Genomic DNA, 24,081 nt, shown 5'->3' with positions numbered 1-24,081 from the left:
ATACGCATATTTTAAGGCAGAATTGCTGGCTCGATATAAACTGTCATACAATGGCAAGCAAACATGTGAAAATCATCCTGCAGTGAGTAATTCGTTTTTCTGAACAAGTAAATACAACATAAATTTGTTTTAATTTAGGAACCAATAATGATCAGCATATTTTAATTATAACTTTTCCAGCCATATTATGGAATTTGATCAATGTACATGCTAAAGTCCCTGAGCCCGTACGGTCCCGAGGAGCATGGCCAGACAATATCCCTTTCTCAGGTCCCCAATGTTATGACTGTGGGGAATGGGGACACATAGCTCGCTTTTTCAGGAAGAAGAGGGAGAAAGAGGAGGAACCCATGGATGTGAGCTACTCGCCCCACTCCCTCCTATTCGCTCAGGAAATAGGACCCGTGTTTTATGTGAGTGTAAAAACACAGGGTAAAGGAGTACGGGCCCTACTAGATTCAGGCTGCAAACACTCAGTAGCGAGACAGGAGCTTATTCACCACTCTTGGGTCCTACCGGGTAGAAGGGTGGGCATTAGGTGTGTACACGAGGAGGTTAGGGAATACCCTCTGGCTACAGTCCAACTCCAAACACCCACAGGGGCTAGCATGGATGCGATAGTAGGGGTACTTCCACACCTTCCGGAACCGGTCATTTTAGGGACCGACAACCCCTGTTTTACCTCCATGATGCGGGAAGCGCTTAGTTCCCCAACAGATTGTCAGGTCTCAGTGTTAACTCCAGAACCCTGGGCTAAGGATACTCATTTCCGAACTGCCCAATTGAATGATGCCAGTCTTGTCAACGCCTGGAACAAAGCCAGAGCAGAACAAGACCAAGCAAATAGAGCATATCCCACCTTTATTGAACAAAACAGCCTCCTATATCGTTTAGCGAAAGAAGACGCTGCTCTTCAGTTACTTGTTCCCTCAGACTTTAGGGATCAAATACTTTTTTTTGCCCACGCCCACCTTTTGGCGGGGCACGTGGGGGCAGAAAAAACTGGACAAGCCATTCTACAGCATTTCTTCTGGCCTGGGGTATATGCACAGATACAGAAGTATTGTCAGGAATGCCATATATGCCAACGGCGCAATCCGTACGTACCACCTGCGGTCCCCTTACAACCTCTGCCCATCATAGGCAAACCGTTTGACAGATTAGGGATGGACCTCATAGGTCCCTTGCCCAAGTCCAGTAGAGGACATCAATATGCCCTTGTTTTGGTAGACTATGCGACCCGCTATCCGGAGGCCTTCCCCCTTAGAGCAGCTACCTCCACGGCCATAGCCCAGCGCCTGGTTGAAGTGTTTTCGAGGATGGGTTTCCCTAGAGAGATAGTCACTGATCAGGGCACCCCATTCGTGTCAAAACAGGTGTGCCTCCAGCTCAGCATCAGACACATAAAAACATTGGTGTATCACCCCCAGACAGATGGCTTAGTCGAGCGCTATAATGGAAGCCTTAAACTGACCCTAAAAAAACTTCTGTCTGGGGATGGAAAGAACTGGGACCAACTATTGCCTTTGGCCCTGTTTGTACTAAGGAGCCAGACCCAGTCAAGCTTGGGGGCATCCCCCTTTGAGCTTCTCTTTGGGCGGAAACCCAGAACTCTACTTGAGAGAACTAAAGACAGCTGGGAACAAGAAGGGAAACAAGAAGCGGAGGCTCTGCTAGATTATACCCGCCAGTTGCAGTCCAGACTACATAAGTTGAGGACCCTTTCCCATGAACACTTAGCCCTCGCCCAAACCAAACAAAAGTACTTTTACGATAAGGGGAAGAAGTGGAGAGAACTCGATGTGGGTGATTGGGTCCTGGTGTTGTTACCCACTTCTGCTCAAAAGATGAAGGAGTGGCAAGGTCCCTTTCAGGTCATTAAGAAGGTGGGTAGAACCACGTACGTTCTACAGGTATCTCGAACCAAAACCCAGATGTACCACATTAACATATTAAAAAAAATGGTTAGGAAACCCTCCGAGTTCTTCCCAAACCGTCTCATTTACCACCCCTCTGGTGCATACCGTTAAGGACGTTCCTATCAATCCCGAGTTGTCCGCATGTCAGCGGAATGCTATAGATTCCCTTCTTCTTCGGTTTTCTGCTGTATTCTCCGATCAACCTGGGAGAACCCGCCTAGCTGAACATACTATCCCCACCCCGCAGGAGTTATCGTCAAACAAAAACCCTATCGGATACCTGAAGCATGACGACTGGCCTTCCAAACAGAGATAGAACAGATGCTAAAGACCGGAGTTATCATCCCTTCCCATAGCAACTGGTGTTCCCTCGTAGTTTTGGTGCCGAAACCGGACGGAAGTATCCGGTTTTGCATAGACTTCCGAGCGGTCAATAGGGTCTCCAAACAGGACGCTTACCCGCTCCCCAGGGTCGGCGAATTGGTACAGCGCCTTGGTGAGGCCAGATATATAACCACTATCGACCTCACCAAGGGATACTGGCAGATCCCCCTAGCTCCTGCTGACCAGGAGAAAACTGCCTTCTCGACTCCTTCTGGTCATTACCATTTTACTGTCCTTCCTTTTGGGCTGCATGGGGCTCCGGCCACCTTTCAACGGGCCATGGATACCCTTCTAAAACCACATCTTCCTTACGCTTCTGCCTACCTGGATGACATAGTAGTCTTCAGTAAAACATGGCCCGAGCACCTCCAACATCTGAACCATATATTGGAAAGCATAGGCCAAGCAGGGTTCCATATTAACGCAAAAAAATCCCGGGTGGCATTCCAACAGGTAAAATATCTGGGGTTTCTGCTTGGGGACGGAAACATAGAACCTCAGAAAGAAAAGGTGGCAGCGGTTCAGGCTTTGCTTTACCCAAGGACAAAAAGGGATCTTAGGGCGTTTTTGGGATTAGTGGGCTACGTCAGTAGGTTTATCCCTCAATTTGCCAATCTGGCTGGAATCCTCACTGATCTCCTCCGTAAGTCCTAGACCTCTCCCCGCTTACGGGCTCCCACGGACCTGGAAGCTACTGCTTTTCAGGCCCTCAAAGATGCCCTCACCTCTTCCCCAGTGTTAGTGGCCCCTGACTTTCAGAAGCCCTTTATCCTCCAGACGGATGCCTCGGGGGTTGGGATAGGGGCTGTGCTCTCCCAGGAGGATGCTGAGGGTTGCGAACGACCTATTCTATACATCAGTAGGAAGCTATTTCCCCGAGAGCAGGCTTACTCCACTGTAGAGAAAGAGTGTTTGGCCGTCAGGTGGGGGGTGGAGAAATTGCGCTACTATTTGGAAGGCAGGTCCTTCATCCTCTTTACGGACCATGCCCCTCTGACATGGCTTCAGCGTAACAAGGGCCACAATTAGCGCATCCTCCGCTGGTTCTTGGCTTTACAGCCCTATCGCTTTGAAGTGAAACATCGAAAAGGGCTGGACCAGGGGGAATGCGGACTTTCTCTCCCGATACCCCATTTCCCCCGATAGGGAAAATCCGGCGGTAGGGATGTGTCGCCTGGCCTCGGGAGAAGAGGAGGGTTACGAGAAAACCCTCTTTGATGACACCTTTACACCTCCTCTACAGGGTGCAGGCGGCCCCTTTAACGCAGGCTGGCTCGTCCCGGCTGAGGAGACACCCCCTATGACGTCACCAACAACGAACCAATCAGCGACACTCGGCCCCCGTAAGGCGGAAGTCCGCGAGGAAGACGGGGCGAAAGCCCAAGGAGGAGAGCGAGGAGCGACGGAGACGGAGAGCGAGGTGACGAGCGGAGGACGAGATTCGGAGGTCGGGACCGGAGGAGAGCGAGGAGCGAGGGAGACGGAGAGCGAGGTGAAGAGTGGAGAACGAGATTTGGAGGCCGGAAGCGGAGGGGACGAGAGAGCTGCAGAGCCAGGAGGCCACCTACACGGCGTCTCGCCCTGCCACGCGCCTGGAGGAGCGTGGCTGGGAAAGGTACGGGGCCGGATCCTGAGCTTAATGTCCACACGGGGAGGGAGTTAGCTTTTCTTGCTTTTTGATTTATTGGGGAGGTCACTGGGCTTCTAGAGGTATTTTTTTTTATTCTCTGAAAAGGAAGGACCCGACTCACTCACAGAGCTCCTCTTGTACCACGTGGTCATACTGGGCCTCACTGTAGGGGAGCATAGACTCTACCCAGTTTGGACCTGATGAAGCACTTATATCATGGGGTCAGTGTTCACCTCCAGAGAGGGTAGGTGCAAGTCCAGGACCACAGCTGCCCTCTTCGGCACCTCAGCGAGGGAGGAACTCACCTCTGTAGCAAGGCTAGGAGGGGAAAGGAGGTACGTAACTGGTGAGGACTCAAGACCACTAGCCTCACCCAGCTAGGTCAGCCAACTATCCTCTAGAGGAGGCTAGTGTTGTTTGTTTAGTACATGTGGCGACAGAGCTATCTAGATCACAAACAATGGCTGCCTGATCAAGATCTCGACCCAAGGCAAGGATGACTTTTGTTATAAATAAACATCCATTTCCGGGTGTTGGCAGAGGAGCACTTGGCTGTCATTTGCAGCGTCTTTACATGCTGATGCTTTGGCCCAGCAGCCTGCTGATATCTCTACGAGGGGTGTCTAACTTATTGCTACGAATGGTGCCTACATTTTTTCCCCTTCAGGCAATGGGGGTTGGATCATCTAGAATGGGGATTCTTGGCAGAACACATACACATGTCCTAGACACTTAGTTTAGGGGACGCATAGTAAGAGTACGCCAGATTTCTATATTGTTTTATGTGCTTGCATATATACATTGTTTTAGCACAATGGTGGAACTTTTCATTCTGCTCACTGTCCTAATACTTCTAATTCATTGCAGCACATATATTTTATAAAAGAATCATGTTGGTTTAAAAAATATTGAAAACGTGCCACTAGCGACTGAGCAAAAGTGTTCTAGATCTGTTACCACAATTCCTGGAGAGTAAGGTTGCCGTGTTCAGTGGTTGCCAGAACCATTCGCTACCTGTCTAGGTTTAGGGGTGCTTATGGTGGCACTGTGAGGTAGTTGGCCCATAGGACGACATATCCTGAGGTGGTGCATGGAATCAGTCTGGCACCGTCCCGACTGTTATGCTGTCCACAAACTAGCAGTTCCTGCCATTATAGGGTAGATACTACATGAAAGAAGGAGGTGGGAATATCGCTGTCTGTGTCGGCAGACGTGACTACAGCGTTGCAGGTGGGAACCCTGGAAGGGCTGTGCACCGGAGCCAACACAGAATCGACTACGGATCCAGAAGGCCTAAAGGACGGCAAGTGCGACCCTGCCAGCAAGCAATCCATGAGGACACATGCCACTTTCTTGGGGCTCGAAAATGCACCAAAGGGAGGCTGCAGTCCAAAGATGGCATGGAGGGAATTATAGTACTCCCACATATAGCTCAGTCGCCCCTGCTCAAGGGAAATCAGGGAGGACAAGGATGGACTTTTGCTCCAATTCTGCAGTCGGAGACTTCAATCTTTTGAGCTTGGATGACTAACCCTGCAACGTGGAGGGCGATGGATGCCAACAGGAATGGCTTCTGGAGCAGCCTCTCGAGTGCTCCAGCAGGGACTTTGAACGAGACATGACGACGACACGGGCCTCTGCCGGTTGTGCAGCCAAGATCTTCATGCGCTGTTCCCGCAAAGCCTTCTGGCGAAGGCAGGAGCCGCATTCCTCAGAGTCGTGGTGCTACCCAAGGCACCACATACAAATAGTATGAGGGTCCGTGGCTGGCATTTGCCTTCCACAGACTCACAAGGTTTGAACCCCCAAGACATGAGAAAAAAGAAAGGGACTCCCTGTTCCTTCAACACAAAATTGTTGAAACAGGATAAAAAAAACAGCTAGAGGAACCACTCTAGATCTGTGTTGGAAGCGTGAAAAAGAAGACCCTGAAGTCAGGTGACAATAGGTGCTTATATGGACGCAATCTACGTAACATCCAGTGGACAACGTTACTACAATGCCCTCTTTCGATGTGAAGAGATACTGCTGAAAACATTTTCTAGATCCAATCTGGTGCTTGGAACGAATACAAAGGTAAGGAATCTGCTGCTAGAAGTCTTATCAGATTTTAATGTGTATTGAGAACAGCAGCAGATCTGATTCTTGGCGAATGTGCGGAGGGAAGGAATTCCAGGCTGCCGGAGCCATTGCTGCAAAGCTGAGTGAGTGTCCTCAAAACGCTTGATGGTATGTATCTTTATTTTGTCAGCCACAAAATAAGGTGCAAAGCTGCTCATAGTTGTAATGGTAATGCAGCACGTTTTGAGTCAGTGTAGTTTTCGGAGTAATGGGATGACATATATTCGCCTACATTTTGGCTGTAACATTATTTCTTTGGAAATTAATAAAATGAGAAGTATAGGAGTGAATAAAACCTAGTGTTTGGATTCATATAAAAAGGAAATTCTTTTGCATGCTGCATTAATGACTATGGAAATTGTGAAAGTGTAGCAAAGAAAACGAAAAATATATATATTTTTTAAATCGCGTTGTAGGAAAAATGGTGCAATAATCCTGGAGGATGGAAAGCATGAGGCCTAATTTTTCTCTTTCTTGTCTCATTTCAATTAGGAATTGTTCTTTACTGGGTTCAAAGTTTTCGTATTCTTATGAGGCACTGACATGCCACCTTGGTGCTACTTGGGAACACACAAAAAAATACAGGTAGTTCACATGGGATATTCAAAATCAAGGGGGCGGGGTAAAAGTAAAAGTGTAGAATTTGAATCTTCTTCTATGCCTCATAATACTCTCAATCAAAAGTTGCTGCTTCCAGGAGGCTCCCTCTCTTTTGGTTTCTTGCACGTTTGTTACACTTTTTCTGTATTTGTGTTGGATATTATTTCGCTTTGAGTTTTTCCATTAGATTTTCTGCTTGGTTCTTATAGTCTTTAAGGTTGCTACAGTGGGACCTGCGAAATTGGTATAAGTTCCGGAAGAAGGTACAGACCCAACAGGGCATCAAAGGCCGAAACATATTGACCACTCCTGTATGAGGTTACGGTTAATTAAGACATACTAGAATATCGCCTTTCTTTTAATCTTACCCCTGCATCTTCCACCCATAATATAGTAGCCTTCGAACATACAGGAAGTAATTTTAGACACTATCAGACAGACCCCACCATTACGTTCCCACGAGTGGAGTCAGTAATCACCTAGGGAAGCGAGTACCTAGGTGTGAAACTCAATGATGAAGCCACCCGACAACAATACCACAGTGGTGATTAACATACGCCACTAATGGCAAAGTTTGGATGAGGGTTTCAGGAGAACACTGACAACACCTGGGTCCTCCCAGATTGACAGAATTCACTTCCTTTTGATTGAGAGAAAGTTCACATGGGGTAGACAGGCAAAAGTAGGTCGAGTCCAACCAAATTGGAGGTATAAAATGTGTCCCCAGTATTAGTTTGTTGCTCCACTTGTCAACGAAAGAGTTCTACGGAATTTCAGACTAATGAGTACTGTCTTCAAACATTTGTAGGCCTCGCCAAACATCGCGCATTAGCTCTTGCTGCTAGGGTTATTGTACTAAGCATAGGCCCTGGAGCCTGCCAATCACTTACCATTTGCAAGCTTGTCATTCTTTTGAGCCGCCTCTTAATTGGCTACCATATGTCACACATCACTACTTTTATTTCTCTGAAGCATGGACCAAGTACCAATTGATTTAATTTGATTAGCGCCCTTCCACTGCTCGCACTGTGATTCAGGATTTTTTTTTTTCCCCTAACCATCATTTTCACTTCCATGCTACACCATTGGGGTGCTTTTAACTTCCATCCTACAGGAGTGGTTGTATTGCCTTAATTTATTTTGGAATTCTGCACTTCCTTTTACCGCACCAAACAAATGGCGTGGAATAGTAAAGCACTCTGTGTGATTGCATGTGCTTGTAGGCTGCGCCTCTTCTCTGCGCATACAAAGCATGTGTCGGTTTAAAGCATACACTAGTCAAAAACAGGACCCCCATAGTCTATCCAGACCAGCTGTTCAGTCACATACTTCAGAAAAGGCTGCCACTAAGCAACATACCTCCCAGACACATTTGTGCCTTTTCAAACACAAAGTATGACTTTAAAGTGCCTCAGTTTTGATCACTGCTCCAGTTAATCCATTTCTCCTTAAATCTGTGCCTTAGCCCTCGGATGTATTCCGCAGAAAAACTCTCAGGCGCCCTATATTCATATGCAATTAGGTCAAACGGCCACCACTCCGCTCCACTCCACTCCACTCCACTCCACTCCACTTCAATCTACACAACTCTAATCAAATCTACCCAACTCCACTAAATGCTACTCCACTACCCTACTACACTCCAGGCTGCCCCACTCCAAGCTGCCCAACTCCACTTCAATCTACACCAATCCACCCAACTTCACCCCAATCTACCCCACTCCACTTCAATCTACTCCACTACACTTCAATCTATTCCACTTTGATTGACCCAATCTGCCCTACTCTTTTCCAGGAAGGGGAGAAGTGTGGTGCAGCAGCCAGGGTGGCTGATTCTGGAGAATGCGGCTCACGGTTCAATCGCCAGCGGCAGCTCAGCCCAGCATCATGCGACTCTGGGCAATAGTTAGCTTAATCTCCCCGATGGCCCATAGCACCTTGAAACCCTTAAAGGGTAATATATTCATACTTTACAAACAGAAATTGTAGGAGAGTAGGATCTGCTTCTTATGGTTACCCCCACTTTTTGCTGATGTAACACTGTTTTTCGACTTTAGTCTGGCTGGGGCCCTGCTATTCAGGACCCCAGCCTAGCTGCTTACTCTATAAATGGATTCCTACTACCTTAGGTACACCACAGATTGGATTCTGGAGTGCCCTTATAAGTCCCTAGTATATGGTATTCTATGTACCCAGGGCATAGGTACCCCAGAGGCCTACCAGGGGCTGAACCATGTATTATGCCACCCCTGGGAAGCCCTCCAAAATGACACCACAGGTCTGCTACTGCAGCCTCGGTAAGGTGGTGCAAGCACCCCTTACAGAGATGTAGGTTCACTATATCTCACCTATCATTGCACATATAAACCTATCAGTCACCCCTATGGAAGGCCTTATCAGTCCTGAAGGCAGGGTGCTTGGTTTTGTGTGATAGGGTGCCCATGCATGAGCAGAGCCCCTCTGCAGCCTTGATAATCTCTTCCCTGGGGTTGTCTGTGATGCAGCCTTACCATATACTCTTAAGTACATTATAACCAAACAGTAAATGCTAACTTTGGACTGGCTGCACGGAAACATGTTGTGTTTGGTGTCAAACACCTTGGAATCATACCCTCACACCAGTAACTGGTGTGGGAGTATGATCCCACTCTTCTAGAGGGAGAGACATGACAGCACCGGTATACCCGGTACCAGCTTAAAAGAGCCCTGGCATTACAAAATGGATGCTTCAGCCACAGACACGAGCCTGGCCTCCTGCTGCTGACCGACGCTCCGGCAGGGGAGGCCTAGACAATAGGTTTCCTGTCACAGGGAGGTGTTACCACCTCACAGACAGGATTTTGTGTATTGGGGCTGGGTGGGTGCACTCAGAGTGATTTGGTGTCCCTGTGCATAGTTCAGCTCAAACCGGTTTCAGGGGCTACCAGCCCCTTCTCTGACACAAAACTGGACAAAGGAAATGGGTGTAGCCACCCCTCTTTCCAAACCCTCCCATAGGTGGGTCCCCTGAGTTAGTCCAACCCGTTCCTTGGGTATAAAGGAGGAACCTCTGTAACCAGAACTTTATATATCCCTGGACGAAACTCTGAAACTGAATCCTGGAACTTTAACGACCTGCACGATGCCAGATGACAAGCATCTCCCGTGGAGTAAAGGAGCTACTCCCCTGCTTGGCAGGCGCCGACGAAGCATCTGACCGGTGTGCATCTCCGAAGCTGCCGCCGGACTCCGAAGTAATTGCATCACAGGAGGTGGATTTCCAGAATTCCCAAGGCCGACCAGAGTCCCCAGCAAAGCTGAGAACCGTAGCTGTTGTGGGTAACGTGGAACCGGACCTCCTGGTCACCACGTACATTTGCAAGTGCATCAGCTTCTCAACGTCCCTTGAGGCTGTGCATTGGGTTACTTGTAGCCCAGACCCGAGCACCTTTTCCACCGAAGACTGCTGGCCAACACTCCACGAGTGTTCCGTGAGCCCGCCCTTTGTGTGTTCACTCAAGGCTCCTTCACGATCCCTGGTCCGTCGACTGGTGGGTCCCTGTGAAGGCAACTCTGATTTCAATTGGGCTTCCCTGGTTGCTCCAGACGTGCCCTGACTCTCCATCGCTTGGGGAGTCCCCAGGACCTTGTGGTCCGCACCGATGCATTTCTTCTATTCCTGCGTGGGTTGCTGTTGCCAAGGCTTATGTCCTATCCGGGCACCGACGCTGCAGCACTCGACATCCTTCGTGGGACAGCTCGAATCCAGCTCCTGGTCGTCCGACGCCTCCTGGTCCTCGTGGCTGAAGAGCCAAGCTTTCCCTCGTCGCACCTGAAGCACCCAACATCGGTTAGCATTCGTCTATCGTGCTCCTGGTCACTAGCAAGTGATCCAGACTCTGTCCCCTCTGCTTTCAGGTTCTTCACATCTTCGATCCAGGCTTGGATCTCTTCGGACACTTCTCCTCTTCCCGGCATCAGCACTTTTCTGCAAGCTGCCATTGAAAACAACGACGCGACCGATACCATTTGACACCTATGCACCCGGCTTCCCTGGGTGAGGTAACGCGAGTACTCCGGTGCTCCCATGGGTGTTGGCCCTAGAACCATCTAAGTCCAAAAGGGTTTGTTCCTAGTCCACTCCTAAGTGTCCTTAAACTTTAATATTCTAACCGCGACTTTCTCCATAGAAGCTAACGGGGGCTCGCGGCTGTGTTCTCACACTGCACACGTTCCCCGTGGACCCCCTGTGTCACTACCTTGGGTGGTTCCTTGGGGTCTCAGTGATTCTACAGGCTCTAGGCCGTGTGTCTAGTCAAGTCATGGTTCTTATACCACTTTCTTAGTATATGGTTTGATACGCCCCTAGGCCTAACGTGTATTGTGCTAATTTACTGTGTTATTTGAAGTGTAACTTATGTGCTTTTGCCTCTAGCCTCATAAAGAGACTAGAGGGGTGTGTTTAGGAATAAATACATATATTTTATATATATATACATGGTGTGGTCTCATTTCATTTAGCCACTCAAGAGATTATAAACTGGTAAAACAAGCTGCTTTACATTACTTCAAGACTTAGCCTGAGGGCTGATCTCCATAGCTACCACTAGGATAGCTTTTAATAAAGGTTGTCTTTAACCTATCATCAACGGGGTTGTTTGGACTGGTACAGGGTGCCCACTATAACTAGTGGACAGCATATATCACGCCAACTTCTCACAGGAATTATTACCCCAATCTCCCCCCCTACACTTCAACTACCCTCCTCCACCACAATCTACCCCAAAACACTCCAATCTACCCCACTCCAATCTAACCCACTCCAATACGATATAACCCACTCAAATCTCCACTCTACCCTACTACACTCTAAAGTACCTCACTTCACTTCAAACTACCCCAGTAAACTCTACCTCACCCCACACAACTCCAACGAAACCCACTCTCCACCACCCAGAGCCCACCCTAATCGACTCCATGCCAATCAACTCCACACAACCCCATGTATCCCACTTTACCCCACTCCACTGCAATCTACCACATTCCACCCCCCACTCTCCTTCACTCTTTCCAAGTCCACTACAATCTACCCCATTCCACTACAATCTACCAGATACCACTAGAATCTATTAGATTCCATTACAATCTAGCCCACTCCATCACAATGTATCTCATTCAACTACAGTCAATCCCAATCTACCCGAATACTCTCCAAACTACCCCCATGCACCTCAATCTACCCCACTCCACCTGAATCACCACCACTCCACCTGTATCACCACTACTCCACCCCAATCTACCCCACTGCACTAAAATCTAACTAACCCACCCACCCCACCCCATTCCATCCCAATCTACCCCACTCAACTTCAATCTATCCCACTCTACTCCAATCTACCCTACTCCAAATCTACCCCAAACACCCCACAACACTCCAATGTATCCCAATCTACCCCACTCAATATACCCCAACTCATTCTACCTGATCTCAAAGTACACCAGCCCACTTTACCCCACCACAAACTACCCTACTCTAATCCAATCAACACCACTCTAGCCATATCTACCTCACTCCACTCCAATCCAATCAACACCACTCTAGCCATATCTACCTCACTCCACTCCAATCCAATCAACACCACTCTAGCCATATCTACCTCACTCCACTCCAATCCAATCTACCCCACATTAATCTACCCTACGCCACTGAAATTTACCCCAATCTACCCCACCTCTCACTCTGATCTACGTCACTCTGATCTACCCCAATCTACCCCACCCCTCACTCTGATCTACGTCACTCTGATCTACCCCAATCTACCCCACCCCTCACTCTGATCTACGTCACTCTGATCTACCCCAATCTACCCCACCCCTCACTCTGATCTACGTCACTCTGATCTACCCCAATCTACCCCACCCCTCACTCTGATCTACGTCACTCTGATCTACCCCAATCTACCCCACCCCTCACTCTGATCTACGTCACTCTGATCTACCCCAATCTACCCCACCCCTCACTCTGATCTACCCCACTCTGATCTACCCCACTCTGATCTACCCCACTCTGATCTACCCCACTCTGATCTACCCCACTCTGATCTACCCCACTCTGATCTACCCCACTCTGATCTACCCCACTCTGATCTACCCCACTCTGATCTACCCCACTCTGATCTACCCCACTCTGATCTACCCCACTCCGCCCCATCCCAATAACGTTTAGCCATGCTGAACAACAGCCACACCAGTGCACGACATGGCAAGAATACATTGCCTATAGCATAAGTGGGACCTATTGGCTTTGCCAATGTTTGTTATACACAGGCGCTTTTATGGCACTGAATCTTTGTTTCCTCGCCAGACGAATCAAGCATATCTAGCTAGTCGGTGGCTACGTTCAGCTGTGCCAAAGCACTCTACTTTCATCGCAATGAAACGGACATTGAGTTTAAAACCTTAAGTTATGTAACAGTTGTTCTCTCGATCTGAGCAATCATTAACATTCTTCATTTTTGAAAGGTTAAAAAAAAACTCAAAGCGTGGCTCATTACCTTTTAAGTTAATAAAATTTACATGTGGGCGACAGAGTATCAGATGTGTTTTTGAGCACAACATGGCACCTAATGAACAAGTTACTTACCTTCGGTAACGATGTATCTGGTAGAGCCATAGTCTAGCCGCAGATTCCTTAACTTAGAATATCCCCAGGCGTCAGACTGGTCCAGAAAATCGTGCGCAGCAGCACCTCTGCGCGCCGGGGGGCGACGCCGTACGGCTTCGCCCTGACGTCGTCCATGGATGTGACATCAGCGGAGCCATATATGCCCCGCCGCGCCAACATCAGTTTTCGTCAGAAAATTTTTCCGCGTCAGGACACGAAGCCACCACCAAAAACAGTGAAAATATGGGAACAGTGTGCAGAAAAAGAAAAAAAAAAAAAGAAGGTATGGTGAAAAAACATCACCATAGAAAGACAGTGCTAGGCACCGTATATTGTAAACTGAGGGAGGGAAAAGAACAGAGCACCACTCTGGGAGGGACCCCTTCAATCGTTAAGTCCAAAACCTCCCCCGGGGGCAGAAGAAAATGCAGAGCATAGGCAGGATTGAACCCTTGGCCTGTGTGAGCCTGTGCCACCAGAGGCACAAGACTCGCCATTGAGCCATAGCTCCGTGGTGAACCATCAAAGCAGCCGGCAGAAAGGCTGTAACCACAATATAGGACAGTGAAGAACAATCAGTCCAGAACCCAGGAGCAAAGACAAAGTACCATAAAGCGTCACACAAAAGGAGACGTCAGATCCGAAAAATGGACCTGCCGAATGCAGCATTGTCAGAGACTGCAATCGCTAGATTGCAGGGGAGGCCTGAGACCTCAAGCGGTTGAAGAAGATAGAAGGGAAGAATTAGACTCACATTAGACAACCCAGGGTAGGGGTTGTAAAGGACACATGGCACATGAGCATACCGTCCAATCACAAGAATGGACAGAGCAGAGCCCCGAAACAGAATGTAGCTTCGTGAGTCAGAGTGAAGAGAGGACGTCACCCCGCAGAGGAATAAAGCCACCTAAAGAGAGGCGAAGGCAAGAAGCCCAACCTGAAAAGGTTGTCGCAGGACGGGGAGGACGGGCGGGCGTTAAGGAATCTGCGGCTAGATTGTGTCTCTACCAGATACATCGTTACCGAAGGTAAGTAACTTGTTCATCTGATAGAGACGTCTAGCCGCAGATTCCTTAACTTAGAATAGATACCAAAGCCATATCCCTAGAGGAGGCGGGACTGCGACTGAACCTCACGAAGGTCCAGAGAGAACCCAGATGTCAATAACATGGCCAAAAGAGTGCCGTCAACCACAGGGTGAAACACAGTGGGGACAGAAGTGACGGTGCAGCCAACCACCAGACCCCTAAGCCCTGAAGAGAGCAGGAAATCAAGGGGAGGCAAGGGCCCCACAGCCCATCCAGAATAACACGAAAAACCCCACATGTAGAGGGGATGAGAGAAGGAAAATACCAAGCCAGAATGCTTGTGCCTGATTGAAAAAATGCCAAACTTCAAAAGAAGACCAAGAGGCATGAAGGATCCACAGTATCCAAGGTGTCGACAAGAAGCCAGAGCAAGCCCCAGCAAAATAACTCGAACAGCGTAAAACATTGTTAAACCTGCTCCCGTAAAGATACGAAGGCAGTAGGATTCTGACAGTCGACCAGCACGGGCCGACATGGAAGAAAAACACACCCAGTAAAGAAACTGGCGTTAACAGATAGTTCAGCACCTCGCAGGAATGGCGTGAAAGAACCGCAGGATGCGGCAGTCGACAAGCCAACCCAAAGGACTGGTTTAGTGGTATTGTTGTGAGAACCCGTAGCGCCCTCACATGTACCACAGAGGAAGAGTACTGCGGAGACCCTTGCCAGTCAGACACGTGGAGAGCATTGAAAGGAGGATGCCCCTACACAGCCCGAAAAACGCTCATATGCAGCCAGGAAAAACACCAGGAAGCAAGACAGCAGGAACAGCCGAGAGGCGCCCAATAGCAAGAAGGCAACGGGCCGCACAAGCCATGAGGAAGAACATGGCGCAGAAACAGCCTCAAGAAGATGCTGAAACACGGCAAAACCCAGGCACTAGGGTATGCTCAACATTACCCACAGTTATACAGAAAGTGGAACTAGGCCAGGCTATAAGCAACGTCAGCCGGCAGTCCGGAAGAGAGAGAATAGTCCCCTCGCAGGACAATTTAGAAGAAAAGACGAGCCAAACAAGGTAGTACTTCGGACCAACTCACGGGTCCTAAACGCCAGGAAGAGCGGGGTTCAATGAGAACCGTCTCCACGAGTCCGCCACATTTAAGAATGCTAGTGGAACGTAGAAATTCCTGCGCAAAAGCAGCGGGGATGTGGAGAAAACTGTTGGGGAATAAGCCAAAAGGCCATAACAACCTACAACAGAGTGGTCCACGGCAACTCCCTACTTGGGAGAACAACCCAGAAGGAGCTGGCACCAAAAGACGGACCATAGGACAAAAGCAAGATGCCAGGCTATGTGAGGTAGATACCACACAGCATAGACCTAGACCCGGAGTCAAAGCACTACAGACAACAGAGCAATGCGACCCTGCGGGACCCAGTAAAAGGAGGTATATGAGCCCAAGAGGGATACCCATAATGAAAACTCCACAGGAGCGTACGAAGGCAAAGGCAGACACCTGCCACCAGCCAATACCCCACATAGGGCAAGGGTCAACCCCTGGCAAGAAGGGGGTCCTCTTGGCAAAACAGACAGTAAGAGGACTTGAAACAAAAAGAACCCAGCCATGCGGCTACACAGACCATACAGAGGCACCAACCTGCCTCTGATAAAAACTGGTCCATAAAGGAAGACCGCAATGAAGAATGAAAGTCAAGCAATCAGTGGCACGGTAGAATTACGCTAGCCCTGACAGAAGCCTGGAGATCGCCGAGTCAGGGTGGGACCCAAAAAGGTCTATTCCATTAAATGGCATTTCTTGGAGGCTCTACCGAATATTATCAGGGATGCGACTGTCACGCATCCAGGCATGACGGCGCAAAGCCACTGACCGTGCAAGAGCATGGCCCACAGAGTCTGTGGTATCCAGGGAGGAGCGTATTGTAAAATGAGCCATTTCCTTGCTGTGAAGGACAAGACGGAGTAACTCAGGGCGCAATTCCTCCGGAAGGGAAGGGAGAAGGTTAGCCACGGAGTCTCAGAGTGCAAACACGCATGTAGTGTTTAAAGCACGGATGGCCGCGGTAGAAGAAGCAAAAAGCTGTCTTCCACAGGCATCCAGCCACCTGGATTCCCGGGTGGGAGGAAATGAGGGCAAAGTGGAGGAGTCCTGCAACCCAAAGGCCGCCTGAATTACCAGGCCCTGAGCAGTAGGGTGGAGGGACAGGCAAAGTGGATCCCCCAGGGCGGGACGGTGCCTACCAGCAATGGCCCGATCAACCGGGGCTCCGGAAGAGGGCCGTGCCCACGCGCCACGCAGAGCTTCTAATAAAGCACCCCCAAGGGGTAGCATGGGCTCCACGGTAATGGACTCGAGATGGAGCAGATCCATTAAGGGATCGGGATGACGGGTACCACAGGAGGCTGCAAGCCAAGGATAGCAGCTGCCCAGTTGATAGTCCGCGCATAGGCGGCCCCTAGCTCAGTAGTCACCCTAGGAGGGGACAATAGGCCGTCTGTAGGAGACGGTTGGAGGCTTATTATCCCAGTTGCCATAAAGAGCGGGGCTGGGGAACGACCCGAAGGCCATGCCACACTAGGGACCTGCACCAGTAGCCCCCGACCAGGGGAAGCAGCAGCAGCCTCCGAAAAGGCCGTAGCGGATACAAGAGTCGCCCGACCCCGCTGAGGGGACAAACGAGGAATCCGGAGGGAGGTCAACCCCAGGCATGGTCGCCGGTGTCGATAAACGGATGGACACCGGCGGCGAGGGATGCGTCGACAGCGGCGTCGGCGGGCGCTGTGTCGGAGTCGACTGGACATCGACACAGCGGCGTCAGCGGGCACTGTGTCTGAGTAGACTGGACATCGACGGACGCTACCTCGACGTCGACTGACGTCAGATGATGCGTTGCCCCAGACGTTGGATCAGGCTTAGAGCTTGGTGTGGGTTTGGACGTCGAGCCCGTCATTGGCTCCGACATGGTGCCCGGCTCTGAGCCCGGCGTCGCAGACGCCGCTTCCGCTATCCGCGCAGGAATCCTCACAGGGCTATGCGTTGACTGGCGAAGACACTCTGGAAAATGTTATGCCTACCCAAATTCAAATTTCTTTGATTGAGGTCGAGGAGGCAATATTCCAGAGTGCGGGAAATAAAGCCCCAGGCCCGGATGGGCTGCCTATTGACCTTATAAAATCAAGGCCAGAGTTCTGGGCTCCTCTGCTACTTAACGTTTTTAACAATTTAATCACAACAAAAATCCCAAATACATAGTCCACATCTGTAATTATCCCCATTTTTAAAAAAGGAGATAGATCGAACCCAAGCTGTTACAGACCCATTTCCCTAATCGATAACACCCTTAAAATATTGGAGAGAGTTCTATTTAACAAGAACAGAACTTGGGCAGAGGACGAAAATATAATAAATAAATGTCAGTTGGGTTTTCGGAGTCATCTTGGTACTGTGGAACAGTGTTTGAATCTTAATTTAATCATAGGGAAATACACTATCGCCCGACACAGTCCTCTTTACCTGGCATTTATGGACCTTTCGTCCGCTTTTGATTTTGTTAATAGATCCAGGCTCTGGCAATGCCTTCTAGATTATGAGTTAGATAAAGATTTGGTGTATTTTTTAGCATATCTCCATAGGGACTTAAGGGCCGGGTAAGGATAAGTATGGATGGGGCAGTGTCAGGAGACATAGTGGTTGGGAGAGGCGTTAGACAAGGGTGCGTTCTCGCCCCACTCTTATTTTATATATTAATGAACTTTATAATGTCCTGTCTAACCAAACCACCGATGTCCCTATAATTAATGGTAACAAACTGCCCGCCTTACTATATGCAGATGATGCTGTTTTAATGGGCCGAACACCTAATGCCTTGAGAATTTTAGTTAGGGGATTTGCAGTTTTTATGAATATTCTGGATATTTGCACAAATTTAAAAAATCTTTTTTATTGTGTTGTGGTCCTGGTCCTAAGAAACGTTCCATTAATACTATTACATTGGGCCCTGATTCTTTGATATGCACTCGCACTTTCCCTTATTTGGGCTTACAATTTTGTGATAATGGGTCCTGGACACCACATTTGGCTTATGGACGGACTAAATTTTCAAGAGCCATAAACTCAGTAATAAATCTCCCCCAACTGAAAAGATTTGAGGTGGTACTGTCCCTACTTAAAATCTATAGGACACAATGTGTACCAATTATGACCTATGGGGCTGAAATTTGGGGCCATATAAATTTGAAAAGTGTCCAGGCCGAAGAAAACAGATTTTGCAGGAGACTTTTGGGCCTACCAATTTCATCGTCCACCTTTGTATGCCATAACGAGTTAAGAATGCCATACTTGGACGATTACATTAGTTCCCGCCCTGTTTTATTTTGGCTAAAGGTTTGGAAAAATCCAGCAGCCTTATTAACAAGGGAGATTCTGGCCGATTGTTTAAAATGTGATAAGGGCGGTGATATCCCTTGGCTGGCCCAAGTACGGGCAAATTTGACTGCGGTCAATCTAGAGCATATTTTTAATAATCCTGAGCAACTAGATGTAATTGATGGAAAGACTATCCGCAAAGTTTTATATCAATATTACGGGGATGCGAGATATGCCCAGGAATCCGCCAAAGTATCTGTGAAACAATATATTTTAATTACAGGCGAGGGCGGATCTCCTTTATGCTCTCCTATTAGTTATCTCTTAAGAGATGTAACTCGCTGGGAGCGAAGCCTTCTTTTTCGTCTTAGATCGGGCTCAATAAAGTATCTGTTGTGCTTCCCTATAGGTTATCAACCGAATATTGAGCACTTGGTTTGCCCATGTGGTAACTTAGGGAAACATTTTGTTACACTTTCTGTTCTTTTGCTCTTTTTATCAAAAATATAGTATGCAATTATTGATACCGTTTTTCAGGGCAAAGGGCACAACGGATTTTAAGGTTGCATACAAAATTATTTTCCAGCTTAAAGATGATGATATAACATATCGAGTGTGCACCTTCCTGAAAATGGCCATCCGCTCACGTTTTTCTATGAATTGATGATTGCTGGATTAGGCTGTACAATATGTATTTTTGGACTTTGTATTACTTGTATTTACATTTTGTACTGTGCACACCTGCACTTTCATTTAATGCTGCTAACTGTAACCTTTCTGAGATTTAAGGATTTGCCCATCTTTAGTTGCTCTTCCGTGAAATATTTGCACACTGTTATTTTAACATCGTTGATGATATCAAGTTATGGATAATTTAGTAACATTTTAACTGATTAGTTTTAATGATGAGTTTTATTTTTAATATTTTAATGATGATGGACTATGTATGTGATTATGAGTAAAGCTTGTACTTTTATGGATAATGCATATCCAAATTAAGATAATGATGATGATGACTGGCGGTGTGAGCCAGGCATCGAGCCTGGCGTCGCTGACACCGCTCCCGCCATCCGCGCAGAAAGCCACCCAGGGCTGTGCGCTGACTAGCAGAGTGTGCTAGAGTGACCAGGATGGGCCAACGTTGTCGCCTCCGCTCCGGAGTCGGGGTCGGTGCACACACCCCTGGTCGGGGAAAGATCCATCGACGAGGGCCCGGCTGGAGTACCCTCTGCCTCTGTGGGGCCCGAAGGCGTGCCAGGGAGAGAGGGGGACTCAAAGTAGGCCTGAAGAGCCCGGGAGTAGGCCTCCATTTGGGCGCGCGTCGCTCCAACTCCTGGAAAGGAGGGCATGGAGGAGGTGACCTCCATGCGCCCGTCGCTGACCCCTTACGAGAGGAATGGGCGCCAGCGGTATGCCTACGAGAGGTGGACCTCACTGGACGCTTGTGGCTCCGCTTACCTTTAAGGCGCCAGTTGCGAGAGCGGCCTCGGGAACGAGCTCCCTCTGGAGAGGGAGAGCGGCAACGAGAAGAAGCTGGGCCGGACAGCCGTGCGGCCAACAACTTCATACGGCGTTCCCGTAGGGACTTCGGCTTCATGTATTGACAGTCGCCGCACTGTTTGGAATCGTGGTGCACACCAAGGCACCACATGCAAATAAGGTGCGGGTCAGTGCCAGCCTCACAGGCTTTGAACCCGGAGGGCATTGCACACTGTTCCGGTACGACACCAATGGTGCCGAGAAGGCCCAAAACACGGCCAGGAACTAATGTCTGCGCGCAGGGGGCATATATGGCTCCGCTGACATCCCGTCCATGGACGACATCAAGGCGGAGCAGTACAGCGCCGCCCCCCCCGGCACGCAGAGGTGCTGCTGCGCAAGATTTTCCGGACCAGTCTGACGCCTGGGGATATTCTAAGTTATGGAATCTGCGGCTAGACGTCTCTATCAGATATTAACGGGCAGGAAGCGGCATAACAGGGGAATAATTGCCATTGAATTTGAGATGATTTATAAAAAATAAAAACACTTTCTCCCACCTAAAAGGAGCCGCCATTCTCTATTTGGGAGCGAAAGTGAGGCCTAATAAAATGAGAATTGTATTAGTACTTTTTAAACTAAAATTACAAGATTTGTTTCCCAGTTTTATTTCTAACTGTATAACTCTTTCCAATGGTATTCGAGCACCATACTGCTTTACGCAAAGTCAGGATCGCTTTTTTGGTGTGTGTTTTTGGTACAGGGAAATTAAGTGATCTACCCAGGATGTTGACTCAACAGGAACCTTGTTCTTCAGTACCAAAGTCGACAGCTCTATCCTATAGGCTACATCTCCTCAATACAAACTGGATGATATGGAAATGATCATTCTACATTTTCTCTTAATGTAAGTCATGCATTTAGTTAGTAATTTTAAATACAAATATATAGAAGCAAATTGCTTAACATACCTCACGAAATTTTTCAACTGCTGAAGTAAAAATGTAAGAAATAACAATCCATTCGTGAACAGAAGGCACGTTCTCCATTTTCACGAGGACCACAAATGTGTAAAGCATCAGAAATCCCAGGTATGCCAGCTAGAGAAAAGGGGACAAAGAAAGGTTATGACTTGCTTCATATTAGAACTAAACCCAAAGTTTCAGTGCAAATACAGTTTAAAAGCTTAAGAAATCGAATGCTCCCAATACTATTATTTGTTTCAGCACACATTAAAGGTAATGCTTAATAATCTTTAGCTTTTTGGACTATTAAAATACTTAACAGTGGTGATAAATGTTCTATAAAAGGACTTGTAAACAAAATAATGATGAGGTTTGCTAAACACTCTTCCCTTGCCTCCAAACGAACCTGCGAGCAGCACCCTGACAGAAAGGAGGAGGAGGCAGGACCACGGTGCCGGCTGTGCTTTTAAGCGCTGGAGCTGTCCTGCAAAGCGGGACCCGCACGGGCCCATCATAGCCCGGAAGAGGCCCGGCCACCCCAGACACAGCTAACAGCCCCAAATCCACAGATTGACAACTACTTCTTAGGACATACTACTCCACAAATACAAAATCTAAAAGGGTTACCTGCCCAACACAGCCCACTAGGAGAGGGAAAGATTTGGTCTCGGAGTCTCCCAGATGACTAACTTTACAATTGGATAAATCCTCTCAATGTAGCGACCTACTTTCACAGCTCTAAGCTGTAAATGATGGTTCCTACAAAGTGCAATCACAGATCATCCCTAAACTACTGGAAAGACGCAGACAGATTCAGGGATATGATAAGAGCAGAGCTAGCTCCCCTTAGTGGCTCGCCTCGACATGTTGTACACCAAAATATAGGCCTTAAAAGACCCTCCCCCTACAGCCCTAGGTAATAGATATCCTTCCATCACATTCGCCAATGCACCAAACTATGATGCAGCCGCAAGATAGGTCTGCTATACCCTCAAAAGTGCCCAGTGTAATCGAAACCAAAACTGACCAGGGTCCTGAGGGCAAATCAGAGGGGAAAGCCCAAGGTGCCACCAGGACACAACTGATAGATGGCAGGGAAAGTCCTAATCCACCTATTCACCTAGGTCGAGCTTCGTTAAAGTATCCCCAACTGCTACCAGAATGCATGCTCCACCTGATTGTTCTTAGGGATGTTCCAGAAATGGTACCCGGTGTAAATGAGGATTACCAGGCACTGAAAAATAAGATTGTCCACTGGTTAAAAATGAATGCAAGATGGTCACAGGATCTCGCCTAGAAAGTTATATCTAGAAGAAGAGCTCCTTGGCTAGGCATACATTCCAGAGACTGCCTTGGAAATTGTGTACTATTAAAGTTTTAGACCCTGTCACTAGAGGAACTGCTCCTACGACTATGAAACGCGATGTTTCTTTCCTCAGCCATAATTAAAGCATTCCCACTAGGGTACTTCTATAGACCTCCTTCTGTTCTTTTTTTCCAGTAGGGATGTACTCCAATCGGATATCTTTACCAACAACCCTGGCCAAACACTATTCAATATAGCTACAAAAAATGATTTTGAACCCTTTTCATTCTTTTTTTTGCAAATCTGTTTTTATTGAGTTTGAGTTTAAACTTTCGTACAGGAGGACATTGTACGGCATCATGTTACACATTCAGTAAGACATAAACTTATACAGACTTATAGAACATGCCGACTGCCAAAACTGGGTGGGGGGGGGGGGGGGGGGGGTTTGAACAGCCTGATGTCTGTGTGCGCACCCACCACCACCCCCCCGGGAGCCAGCCACTTCACCCTTGACAATTCCGATGTCCTCTATGCAGGGGGGGCCAGCACCACCACCCACCAGCCAGTGAGCCGTACGAGGGCAGCTAAGCTCGCCTACACAACTGAGGCGTCAAAGTCGGGAAGGTTACGTGTAATACAAAAGGAAGAACCCATAACAATGGCAGCGTTGACAGCGATTCGCTTGGTGCGCTCCTACCCCCGTCCCACCCCGACCCCCCCCCCCCGAACTCCAGGAGTACCCCTCAAAGTCCCAATGGGCGCAGATGTTCCCGAGCGTCCCCATACGCACCATCCATGAGCCAGCGATAATGGGGGCTATGCTATGCTATCTCGTCAGCGAGTCTGCCTACACTGCGCCGCCGCCTGCGCCAGTGCCATCCTGTCTGGCCTCGCCTGTGCAGCCTGTGGCAGCCTCCCCCTCCGAGCGTTGAACCCTTTTCATTCTTGGGTGCTTGGGAATGACTGTGTTCGAACCAGGCAATCAGGGGGCACTGGAATTCCATCAAATTGTGGAGGTCACCATCAGGATGATCTTGGAAGTGCCACCATCTTAAAACACTAGACTGCGGCAACGGGGGTGCTTTACCTTGCAGTGGACCATAGTTTCCAGACAAACCAGGTTACATGTGCACAGGGTTCTATCCAAAAACAGAGATGTCAACAGAGTGAGACTGGTACCATAGCAAGAGCTAATTTGGAACCAATAATGGAGTTAAACAAAGATCCCCCAACTTTGTTGCCCCCAACCACTGTATTTAAAACCCAGGTAGAATTAGTTGTAGAACTGTCGCCCACTGGCCATAACCACACATCTGTTGATGCAATCAAAATTTTCTTGTGGAACATTACTGGTATCAAGCCTAGCCTAAAGAATCTGCACCTGATTGGAAGGAATATATACAATGTGACACATGCCTATTTCAAGAGACCTGGGCACTCAATCCTCTGCATAAACCTGGCTACATTACCCATTTTGCTAAGACTTTACCATCTGTTTGTGGCAGGGCGGGGGTGGGGGTGGGGAGGGGTGGGTAGGGGGAGGGAGGTCTTATAATCTTTGTTAAAATAGACCTAAACCTATAAACTGAAACTTTAAGCACGGACTCCCAAGATC

General features: G+C 48.4%; 1 protein-coding gene across 2 annotated transcripts in view; it reads right to left on the bottom strand.

The window, feature by feature from the left end:
- TRPM7 (transient receptor potential cation channel subfamily M member 7) overlaps positions 1 to 24,081 on the bottom strand; it is a 2,096,104-nt gene that overhangs the window by 991,214 nt on the left and 1,080,809 nt on the right. For both annotated transcript variants that reach the window (XM_085644243.1, XM_085644244.1), the window contains exon 20: positions 21,164 to 21,292. In XM_085644243.1, coding sequence (XP_085500369.1) covers positions 21,164 to 21,292 — 129 coding nt within the window. The remainder of the gene's footprint in view (positions 1 to 21,163; positions 21,293 to 24,081) is intronic.

This window comes from Triturus cristatus, chromosome 3_1 (assembly GCF_964204655.1).
Source record: "Triturus cristatus chromosome 3_1, aTriCri1.1, whole genome shotgun sequence".
Classification (NCBI taxonomy): domain Eukaryota; kingdom Metazoa; phylum Chordata; class Amphibia; order Caudata; family Salamandridae; genus Triturus; species Triturus cristatus.
Note: the sequence above shows the minus strand (reverse complement) of the source record. Positions and strands in the feature narration are given on the sequence as shown.